We start from the raw sequence: 12,488 nt of genomic DNA, 5'->3' as shown, positions 1-12,488 counted from the left end.
GCCAATCATTGTCCTCAATCCGTGCTTTAAGATACATTGAACTGATTATTTCCTATTTGCAATCATTGTCCTCAATCCGTGCTTTAAGATACATTGAACTGATTATTTACTATTTGCAATCATTGTTCTCAATCCGTGCTTGAAGATACATTGAACTGATTATTTCCTATTTGCAATCATTGTCCTCAATCCGTGCTTTAAGATACATTGAACTGATTATTTCCTATTTGCAATCATTGTCCTCAATCCGTGCTTTAAGATACATTGAACTGATTATTTCCTATTTGCAATCATTGTCCTCAATCCGTGCTTTAAGATACATTGAACTGATTATTTCCTATCTGTATCCCCCTTACTGTAAAATCTGTAACTTGTAATAAGATAATTGCTATTATTCAGCAAAACTCACAGAAAAAATTATAGTTTCAACAATACGTTTCCAAAAGTATTAGTAAATGTTTGGTGCATGTTTGTTACTCTACAATTCATTATACTCGAAGGTAAATAATGAACATGAAAGAAAGACTGAAAACAATTCATTTATTATCGTACGATCATCTTAATACAATCGCTTTTCGGAAACTGAACATAATGGGAACGTACTATTAAATGATGCAACAACCATAACATCTGTTCAGTTAAAATTACCAACATTCAATAAACAGACAACAATATATAATACTGCCTCCACCACTTTAACTGTTAACTACTATAATCATTTTTTTAATGACGTTAAGACACATTTAAGATATGAATGGGTTATGTGATTAAATAATCGAATTCAAAAGATCACCAGTTTTTCAAATTATAGATATTTGATGTACACTAATAACTGAAGAACGTCGAATATGACGAAATTAGAAATCTCCTCAAAGGCACTTTACAAATTGAAAACATTTGAGGATAATTGAAAATCATCACGCACTTGCGAGACTATACGTCAAATCTGTGAAATTACAAACAACTTTTTCCTATAGGGTTATTATTTTTTTACAGGATTTAAAAAAAAACAGTTGTTGTTGTTTTGTAATTGCAATGACTTTGACTTTGATTTGCGGTTCTGATCTTGTTATTATTATGAACTTCATTTTTAGTGAACAAAATGTCATGGTAAACTGGTTGTTCTGAAATAACTGACCTAACAACAAAGGAAGTAAACTATGAAAAGCGTGTTTGAAAGTAAAAAGATAATATTCGTACCGAATTACGTACAGTCAATTATCTTTGTTTAAGAATCTTCGTGACAAAGTTCGAAAACCGAGACAACATTTGGGTGTTTATTTTGTAAATGTATCATACGACATCAACCTTTTTTCTTCACTCTTGAACTCGGGTTAACTTCTTGGAGTCGATGTCCAAGTCTGCGTAATAGTTCTCACTAGGAAGAAAAAGCATTTGTGTTTAATATGGAAATAAAATTTAAGATAACATTATATGAAACATTAGTGAAGCTATTTTTAAATAATAAAACAAGAAAGTATATAATGCACCAACTGTTTGATGATAATATTATAGATTTCTTTTCACCAAAGGTAAAATTGAAAATATAATCTGTGATGTAGAGGCCTAATATATTCTTTGTTTCGCCGATCCTCTGCTGTAGGATGCAGTTTCAGCTAAAAGAAGTTCAAAACTCCATATATACACACCACTATTTCATGTCCAGAAAAAGAGGCAATTGTGAAAAACCAAAAGGTTATCTAGATTTTGCAATAAGACGTGTTAAAATGAAGAAGTAGACTTCTGTTAAAACGAGACAAGAAACTGCTGGTATCTGGTCTCAAAAACCACAAGCTTCTCAAGACAAAAAATAATTATAAAGAGGAAAAACAGACAGAAAGCGACAATATATATTCATACGCTTTTGGTAGTTCAGCTAAATGGTCAAAGGTCCACTCAAATGTGTCAGCTGAAATGGGTCCAGTACAGCTGCAGACATATGACTTTCCCAAACAACAAACAAGGCAAAATAATTAACGAATTACTAACATGATTATATTAAGTAGAGAAGAATCACGAAGACAATTAACTTAATATTCGCTAGCACGTGATTCAGTATTTTGTTCTTCCTGTAAGACCAACACAGCCGACCTTTGACTTCGTCAAACAAAACAAAGACAGCACTTTTAACTGAAAATGAGCTAAACGATGCATGCATAACATCTGCTCCTCTTTAACAAGAGCAGGGCATTGGCATGTTGAACATGCTTAAGTACTGTCACGAAAAAACACTTTAAATGAGTAACTCACTTCTGTCCAACAAGAGCCAGACTTCTGTGTTGACTACTACTACAGATGTCAAGTATTACACCATTGTACTCGGTATACTCTGTACATAAGTTACACGAAACAGATGACAATGATCGTATTAGGTTTGTCACAGTTATTGAGGCGTTTGCAACTTGAAATGGTTAGAAGAGTATCAACAAGTATTTAATTGGATTTTTGCCGTTGAAAGACACGAGTAGTTCCGCTATAACTGAGGTTATTCTGAATCAACTTAAAAAAATAACAATGGCCCTGGAAGGCACACGAGACCAGAGATATGACAATGGATTTAACATGAAAATGAAAAACAATGGTCTTCAAAAAATTAGAGGTTTAAATCTAATATATTTCTATGTCACGCAAGTTGCACTCTCTGAACTTCGTGTTAAACTATACAGCCAACTGTTGCACTGAAGCAGTGACGTTCTTTAAACTGATTTAGAGCATATATGTATACATTTCTTCTTCAAGTTATCGTTGGGAAGTATTGCTACATTATGTTTCCTGTTAACTCTAAAGCCACTGAATGGCACAGGAAGTATTGCTACATTATGTTTCCTGTTAACTCTAAAGCCACTGAATGGCACAGGAAGTATTGCTACATTATGTTTCCTGTTAACTCTAAAGCCACTGAATGGCATAGGAAGTGTTGCTACATTATGTTTCCTGTTAACTCTAAAGCCACTGAATGGCACAGGAAATATTGCTACATTATGTTTCCTGTTAACTCTAAAGCCATTGAATGGCACAGGAAGTATTGCTACATTATGTTTCTGTTAACTCTAAAGCCACTGAATGGCACTAGGAAGTATTGCTACATTATGTTTCCTGTTAACTCTAAAGCCACTGAATGGCACATGCGTGGAAAGTAGAATTGGCTGCTGGTCAAGTACTCTGATATCAACTGGGGAAAATCTACGACATTTAAGATAAGATTTTACACAAGATAACATTTTTGAAGACGCTTTTACGAAGTTAAAACTATCGCTGCAACTTAAAGATGTTAAATTTAAAATTTGTGGCTTTCAGAATGACACAACATGTCATACGAGACCAACCTCGCCTGTACGGTACTATAAAACAGTGTGACCTTAATAAGCTCTACAGCAATTCCACAACCACAAAACCAAAACATTCCCATCATCAAACAGGAATGATGCATTTCAAAAGCATTAATGGATGCAAGGGAACATGCAGAAGAAATTGAGATCAACTGAATCTGGGAATGTTTTGTAAGAGCAACACAACAGACATGCTCACGAAAAAGAAGACGCAAGTTCCATACGAAACTTCTGATGAAATGACCTTTGACCCACGGTAATAATTTAAGGTCAAGCTCTTTAACAAAATTGTCAACACAGGTATTGAATTCGTAGAAGAAAGGAAGATTCAGCAAGTACTGTTGTCAACACAGGTATTGAATTCGTACAAGAAAGGAAGATTCAGCAAATACTGTTGTCAACACATGTATTGAATTCGTAGAAGAAAGGAAGATTCATCAACTACTGTTGTCGATACAAGTATTGAATTCGTAGGAGAAAGGAAGATTCATCAACTACTGTTGTCGATACAAGTATTGCATTCGTAGAAGAAAGGAAGATTCATCAACTACTGTTGTCGATACAAGTATTGAATTCGTAGAAGAAAGGAAGAGTCATCAACTACTGTTGTCGATACAAGTATTGAATTCGTAGAAGAAAGGAAGATTCATCAACTACTGTTGTCGATACAAGTATTGAATTCGTAGAAGAAAGTAAGATTCAACAACTACTGTTGTCGATACAAGTATTGAATTCGTACAAGAAAGGAAGATTCATTAACTACTGTTGTCGATATAAGTATTGAATTGTAAGCCTTCTCATGGCGAGTGACTAAAATTACTTTGAAAATTCTGTTGACACTGATGAGCAAGACCAGTTTAGCACCGTTATTTACCAACTATTTGTTGCACTGAAAACTATACTGAGTTTAGCCATTGTCGTTGCTAGTGAAGAATGAATTGCAACTTAATTAAAACCTACTTGATGTCAATCATGACACAAACAAGACTTGTTGGATTGGCAATAATTTCCAAAAAAGCACGGGATTACACTAAAATTCACATTTAAACGAGTAGTAGTATGTGATTTCATCTGTCATTTCAAAAGCTGGAACTCGCATGGTAGGCTTTTCCTTTGCACATTTGAAAGTAAACCCGAAGAGAGGACCGGAAGAGTGAAAAATTATCCAAGGAGGCAAAATGGTTAACTTACTTTCATTGAATATCATGAATTTTTATTTCTTTATGTAATAAAGATTAATTATAATACTACTAATACCAATGGGGTACAACACGTCTAGATAGAAATAAATCCATCTACATTAAAGTTGTATGGAATCCCATGGGCCTATGCTGCGAAGGGCTTATTAATGTAAGCAGCTGCCAACTGATTTAAAGGTGTCACTTACAAAGAGGGACCATCAAGGAGGAATGAAATACTGGTTATAACTTTTCGGTCCATGCAAACGCTGTTAACATGTTATAAAATGAAACAGTATAAGTGGCATTTAGCTTATTAGTAGGAGCTTCAATATGAGTTAAGAATAGCATGCTAATACATCCAGCTTGTGTAAATGAGCACCATGTTGCAGGATTTGATGAAAGGGTTGACGTCTATACGCCATTAATCACAGTAGTGCATACAGACGTCAACTATTGTGGCGCTTTGACATTTGAGGTGAAAAACAATGGAATTGTGGAACAATGAATTCCACTAACAATTGTTTGCTTCAAATAGTAACCCATAGGGGTTTGGACTTGGTCCATTGGTAATAGTTAAGGGACACATGAATGCTTTATTGTTGAAATATATTATGTGCAGTGTTATTTTGAAATCGTTCGTGAAATTTTTATTTAAAGAAAAAAATGGCTGTACCTCTTTCAGTGTGATAGTCTCAAAGAAATTTCGCATGGCATGTTCAGCAAAAGTTTAAAACGAATTTCTAAGAAATTGTCACGGCCAGCCTAGCATTCTGACTAGAATCCAACTGATCCACTTTGTTTCGTTTTTAAATATCAACTGATCCACTTTCTTTCGTTTTTAAATATCAACTGATCCACTTTGTTTCGTTTTTATATATCAACTGATCCACTTTGTTTCATTTTTAAATATCAACTGAGATGCTTTGTAAAAAAAGTCGCCGTTTATTCCAACAGATATGTACCAACTGTTGGTGGTTTTAATTACGGAGTCTAAACTGTGATTCCCGAAACACGACAACCCTTCTGAAGATACTTTTATTCAGTGCACCAACTTTACAAACACAAAACACTTGCTAAGATGCTCTAAGTGCTTGATAATTTTGAACAAATGTTAACAAAGAATTCCATTTACTAGAAAATGTAAATATGTTATCCTATTATAGTGTTGGAAGTATTAAAAACTATTTACCAACATTAACTTACAAAAGTCAACGCTCGTCTAGATATTTATAAGATAAATAAATAATTAGTAATTTAAAAATCTGCATATATCGATCGTAAAAAAAGTATGGAAACAAGGCTGGAGATACTGTAGACATCATTAACTCAAACTACAAATCCCTATTTTGGCTCCATGATGTTACCTAGAATGACATTCGGTGGAAACAAAATAGGAATTTGTAGTTTGAGTAAATAATGTCTACAGTATCTCCAGCCTTGTTTGCTTACTTTTTTTTATGATCACTACTTGCAGGTTTTTAAACTCCTAATTTTCTATTTATCTTGTTTGCTGGCTTTCTTATGCTCAACTATGGGCAAAGGATTACTTGATATAGTAGCCTTATACATTGTAATGATAATAAACATAGGTAGTAGCTAGCTGATGAGGTCCATGATGATTTACAGTGACTAGTGGCTATTTGATCGCATTAGTTCGAGATTTCAAAAGTTAAGCTGCAGCTGGAGATTATCTTTGAGATTTGTTTGAGAATATAGTGAGCATTTATAGTTTCTGTGTAACTAAATTTTCTATATACAGTGCACAGCAATGGGCAAATACATGCCTATACTAAGACACAGCCCCTACTAGGCGCGTATAAAAGTTTACCAGTAGAAAAGCAGCCTTTTCAAATAAAAAATATACGTCTAAAACATTGCTTTAAATAAATCTTCGTGTCATTTAAAGTAATTATTATACGGATTTGTGTAATAAGATTTAATATTATGTGTCTATAGTGTATTGAAAGGAACACCAAATGTTCGTAAGAAAGCTAACTTCAGGGGCAATGATAACATCGTTTGTTCTAGAATTAAATTCTTTTTAGCTTATGTAAAATATAGAAGAAACAAATCGACTTTTCAATACCCCTACGACCTTCGCAGTACCTGATTTAGTATTCTATAAAAGGTTTGGGTGCAATAAACCAAACGGGTTTTTTGTTTTTGTTTTTTTTTACGCTGGCAAGATAATAATAAGAAAAAGGAAAATAATAACAAACGGGCCGTTTTGAGTGAATTTTCTTTTCCTTGTACGTCTAACATGCGTGCTTTTTTGTGCATTTTTATATGTGTACAGCTTTAGCAGTTAATAGGGTTTTAAATGTTATTTGAACTGAATCTTTAATACTTAAGGTGCTTTTTGCCCGAACGTTCTATTAGGGTTTTGTGCATTTGCTTGCGATCCCTTTTATGAACCACTATCGTGGTTCATGATAATGAGGTAAGTTTGGTCTAAAACATCCTATCTAGAACAGTACGCTAATATGTCCACATGAAAAACTATCTTTAGCATGTAACCCTCTTCAAGGAATTAATATCCAGTTAAATTCTCTCGAATATGCTCGCCCTTTCAGCAGTGTGGACGTTATAATGTGGTGGTAATCCCACTGTTCGTTGGTAAAGAGTAGCTCAAGAGTTGGCGGTGGGTGGTATTGACTAGCTGCCTTTTCTCAAATATAACACTGCTTAATTATGGACGATTAGCGCAGATAGCCCTCGAGTATTTGTCTGTTTCTTTGAATTTCGCGCGAAGCTACATGAGGGCTATCTGCGTTAGCCATCTTTAATTTAGCAGTGGTAGACTAGAGGGAAGGTAGCTAGTCAACACCACCCACCGCCAACTCACTTACCAACGAATAATGGGATTGACCATTACATTAAAACGTTCCCATAGCTGAAATGGTGAGCATATTCGGCGACGGGGATTCAAACTCGTGACCCTCAGATTGCGAGTCGAACACCTTGACCACCAGGCTTTGACCCTCGAGTAGCTTTGAGCGAAATGCAAAACAAACTAAAGCAATTAAATTTTCTTTATATAAAAAAATAATAAAAGGATCTCGTCTTGTCATTCTGATAACTAGTTTTCTTAACATTATATATTCATAAAAATTCCCTGTGCTGTAAGCACAAATAGCGTATTTTTATATCATTTGTTTTTTATATCTGTATTTTTTTCCACAAAAATACAAACTTTATCGTTACAATTATTATAGTAAGTTAAAGTTCTAAAATTACTCTTGATAATGCCCAAATCCTTATAGTGGTTCTTCTTAGTAGATGTAATACTCTTTATAATATGATTACCAAACAAATAACACTAACCATCCTGGCACGTTTTCCGGATAATCACACTGCAATGAATCAACGTTAAGAACAGTTCCCTTTTCACATCCGTAAGAACGAGCAAATCCATCTACGCAAACGTAAAAATATCTGCAGTCCGTGGGATGAGCGTGGCGAGAATAAACTCCCTGCTGACTGCTGACCTCATATGGGCCTGGGCAAACGAAACCCTCGTCGACTTCTGTAGAAACAAATTTTAGACAACGATTTCTTTCAAAGAACAAAAGGTTTTCATTGTCGTATTTTAATTATACTTATGTGCATTATTTTTTCTATCTATCTGTAAGAATATCACATTTTTAGAAAGTGTAGTTACAAGCTCGAAAGTGATAGATTTTATACATTAAATGAATTAAGCAAAACTAACGGTACATTTTCTAGAGCCCATTGATTATTATGTAAGCCGATATTTGTACTTTTTTATTCGATATAGACTGTAAAAGAATACAATAAGCGTAAATAAATAAAACTCATATAAATACGTTGAAATTCCTACTTTCGCCCATTTTATGACTGTAGTTATTTAAAACATTTTCATAATTAATGTACCAAATTAACACTAGTTCTTACCCAGCTTGTCACATCGTCTGACCTTGTCAGCCCACACACACACCCTTTGTTCTGGATGGTAAGCTAAGCCCGGTGGACATTCGAATCGGGAGGCTACCCCATTCCAACAGGAATAAAATACTCGACAACTGGATTCATCTTCGTAAACGCCATATAAACGAGGACAGTGAGGTGTGCTGATAGGAGGTTCTGAAGATAAAGAAATTGTCGGTTAACTATAGAATCAAGAATTGCTCTGAAATTTTAAATAAAACTGAGAAATTATATCATTATAAACGCCAGGACTTGAATATTTCTAATGAGAAAAACTTGCATCTACGATTGCTAATATGACCATGCAAAATAATAATAATGCAATATAGATGAAACCGCAATACATGGAAAAATGTCTGAAATGCTATTGAAATTAATGGTTTTCCCGACTAACTAAGCCTAACGAAGAGCACTGCCAGAAAAGTAGCTATAAAAGTTTGATAAATTAAGTTTTCGAACTGATGTACAGTTTTTATTAGTTTTAATAACTTTTCGTATGAAAAAAAAATTAAAAATGAAAGGTACAGGAAGATGGTGGTAAAACAGTGTTACCCAAAATAAGGTGGTGTAGGTTGAGAAAACCAGATACATCAAAGAAGTTCTTTGACAGGGTGGTAATGGAGTACAGGCAGATTGAGTAGGATAAAAATGTGAATGAGATATGGAGGAGGTTGTAAAAATAGTATTAGACGTGGCGATCAAAGCTGTGGGAAAGACCATAAGTGAAAATTATATTCAGATGGAGGCATGGTAATGGAAAAAAGAATGTGCAGGTAAGTGTGAAGGAGGAGATAATACTAAAGAAGTAGCAGTGAACCACTTAAAAAGAGGATCTGCAGGTATACATAGTAGCAAAGAAAGAAACAAAAATAGCAGTGGTTGTTGCCAAACAGAAGGCGTAGGCTGAGTTGTATGAGAAGTTGAAGAGAAGAAGAGGGGAAAAATTGTGTGCAGACTGGCCAAAGCCAGGGAAAGGGATATGGGTGGGGTGAAGTTTATTGAGGGCGATAATAACAAATGGGATATATATTAACAAGAGATAGGTAGCATACTTTAAACACCTATTAAATTTAAAGATCAGTGGGAAAAAATAGAGGAAAGTACGAAAATCTAGAGGAACAGTGGAATATGTGACAGTGGAAGAAGTATAGAGAAAGTTGGAAAAAATGAAAGATGTGAAAGCAATAGGCCTGGACGATATACCTATTGAAGTATTTATGAAGCTAGGAAAGTTAGGGAGCCAGATGGCAAGCAGGCTTTTCAATGTTATAATGACAGAAGGAAAGATGCCAGATGCCTGGAGGGAGAGTATACTTGTGCCAATATTCAAAAGGAAGGACGTTGTACAATACCACAGCAAGGACTGAAGCAAAAAGTTGCTGAGTTATACAATAAAGCTTTGGAAGAGGGTTGTGGATAAGAGACTGAAAACAGAGATAGAAATATGGACTGAACAGTTTAGGTTTTATGCTTCGTAGGTCAACAACGGATGTTATATTCGTATTGAGAGGGTTGGTAGAGAAGTTTAGGGAAAGAGAAAAGACTTGTACTTGATATTCATCGACCCGGAAAAAGTTTATGACAGTTTGCCAAGACAGTTGATGTAGTGGTGCTTATGAATTTGAGTTGTATGAGAGGTTGGTCCAGAATATGTATGAAGGAGCGGAGACATTTGTAAGAAAGGTGCTAGAAGACTCAGGGAGGTTTCCAGTGAATGTAGGAGTCCATCAAGGTTCAGTTCAGCATCGAGCTATTTAGTTTTTTAACGGTGCTGGACACGATATCTAGGAACATACAAAAACTAGTGCCATGGTGTGTGTTATTTGCAGGTGATGCTGTTCTTTATGGATAGAATAAAAGTGAATTACAAGTGGAATTGGAGAAGTAGAGAGAGAGTATCTAGAGAGAGACATGGTTTGAAAACATGTAGGACAAAGACATAGTATATAATACCGAAATTCAGTGGAAGTAAAGGATGGTGACAAGGTGCTCTTCAATGGTGAAGAGTTGATTTGGTTTGGTGTTTTTTTTTTGGAAATATCCAGAGTTGTCGAGGATTAAACAATCTTCCTTCGCCCTGCTCGTGAAGTGAGGGAAAAGTGGAGGCAAGGTTCGATAGATGGCGATAATGGTGTATCGACAAAAAAAAACATTAACAAAAAGAGTTTTACAGAGTGGCTGGGATCTATATAGCCAATGCCATTTAATTTTGTTGTGGAACTGGTGAAGAGTTAAAGAAGGTGAAAACATTTAAACACCTTGAATAAACTGTACAGGCAGATGAATGAGGAAGTAAAGAGGTCAAGAAAAAATAAATAAATCATGGATGAAGTGGAGAGAAGTAAGTGGAGTGGTGTGTGACAGACAGATACCAATAAAGATAAAAGCAAAGATTTATAAAGCAGTGATAAGACCAGTTGTGTTGTATGGGGCTGAATGCTGGAGTATGAGAAAGGAAGAGGAGCAGATGATTAACATGGCGGGGATGTGGATGTTGAGGTGGATGACAGATGTTTCAATGAAAGACTGCATCAGGAACAAAACCATGATGTAAAGAGTAAAAGTATCACCAACTATGGAGAAGATGAGAGAATCTCGTCTTAGATGGCTTAGTCATATGAAAGGAAGAAAAGGGGAGTATGTTGGTGGTATAGCAGTGGAAGGAAAAAGGACAAGAAGAAGACCAAAGAAAAGGTGAATGGATGTTGTAAGAGAGGACGTGAGGAAATTCGGTGTGAATGTAGCTGACACAGAATATGAAGGAGTGGAAGGCAAGGACCAGAAAAGCAGACCCCCAGTAACTGGCATGAATACTAAGAAGAAGAAGAAGAAGTTAGGCTTAACTTTTAACGTTTTACAGGAATTTAGATTTAAAACAAAAACAAAACAACTTAGATATCTAGTTAACATATTATTGTATTTTAGCTGAAATAATTTCCTTTACAAATATATGCTTTCAAAAGAGTTGTCATTATCTTTGTAAAATATCTTGAGAAAAAATTTACTTTTAGTAGTTAAAAAAAAAGATCGTACAAACTGCTATGCGATGCAGTTGAAATGGATGTTATTCACTGTATTTAAAATCAGAAATGTATAGAACAATATGTAATATTTTTCTGGTGAGAAATTAATGTATAAAGCAGACGCATTAATCAAGCCATTTACATCATACCAATTTCTGTCCTCTGGCCACAATTGATACTGAAATGATAGGCACAGTTTTCTCGCAGGTTGTCGGAATCATCAAAAACCAAACCATTCCCGCAAAGCTTTAGTGTAGCTGTGCCATTTTCACATGCCCAGTAGCGATCGCAACTCCTACTATGTGGAAAGAATCCAAATAGCTCTGGGCATTTGAACTCCTTGTCTGTCTGAATAGGGACTGGAACCCGGTCTCTCTGTCTCACACGATTATATCTCTGCACAGGCTGGGCTGGTTTAGGAGGGGAGGATGTAGGCTGTGTCGACTGGAAGGGTGGTGATGAAGCCGATTGGTCATTCTCGGGAACTTTGGGCGGTTGAGAGTCAGGTGGTTGTCGTTTTAACGCCTGGTCGTCATAGTAATCGTAATAATAATCGTAATTATAGTCGTCATTATTATTGAAATTTTGAGGATTTGTATTTTGTTGAGCACAAGCTGGATAACAGAAATATGAAAAAGGTATTAAGAAGGCGCTTTAAATTATGTAACTATGAAATATATTAAAATGAGAAATCATTTATTTAACAAAACAATATTCTTATAGCTGTCTTAAACCATGTATAACAGAAGCAGAATTCTTGAAAACCCTAATTTAATCAGGTAATCTGTACTAACATTTATATTTGCGTATCTTCAAAAACCAAGAAAAAAAGCTATAATTTTATATACAATAACCACTGTATAATTTTATATACAATAAACACCGACACTCGCTGTTGTATTCAACTGTGTAAGCCCGGCATGGCCAGGTGGATAAGGCGCTCGACTCGCAATCTGAGGGTCGCGGGTTCGATTCCCCTTCCCACCAAACATGCTCTCCCTTTCAGC

At 35.3% G+C, this 12,488-nt stretch overlaps 1 protein-coding gene across 1 annotated transcript; it reads right to left on the bottom strand.

Annotated features, from left to right (window-relative positions):
• Positions 1-526: 526 nt before the first annotated feature.
• LOC106470957 (protein obstructor-E-like) lies at positions 527-12,133 on the bottom strand (the record flags this gene model as incomplete). The annotated part of the gene is made up of 4 exons (XM_013931536.1): positions 527-1,378; positions 7,835-8,036; positions 8,426-8,614; positions 11,631-12,133. Coding segments are annotated over 4 exons (955 nt in total), but the record flags the coding sequence as incomplete, so codon positions are not given.
• Between the last annotated feature and the right edge of the window lie 355 nt (positions 12,134-12,488).

The sequence above is a fragment of the Limulus polyphemus genome, unplaced genomic scaffold, assembly GCF_000517525.1.
Source record: "Limulus polyphemus unplaced genomic scaffold, Limulus_polyphemus-2.1.2 Scaffold4322, whole genome shotgun sequence".
Classification (NCBI taxonomy): Eukaryota; Metazoa; Arthropoda; class Merostomata; order Xiphosura; family Limulidae; genus Limulus; species Limulus polyphemus.
This window is presented reverse-complemented; position numbering and strand designations above follow the sequence as displayed.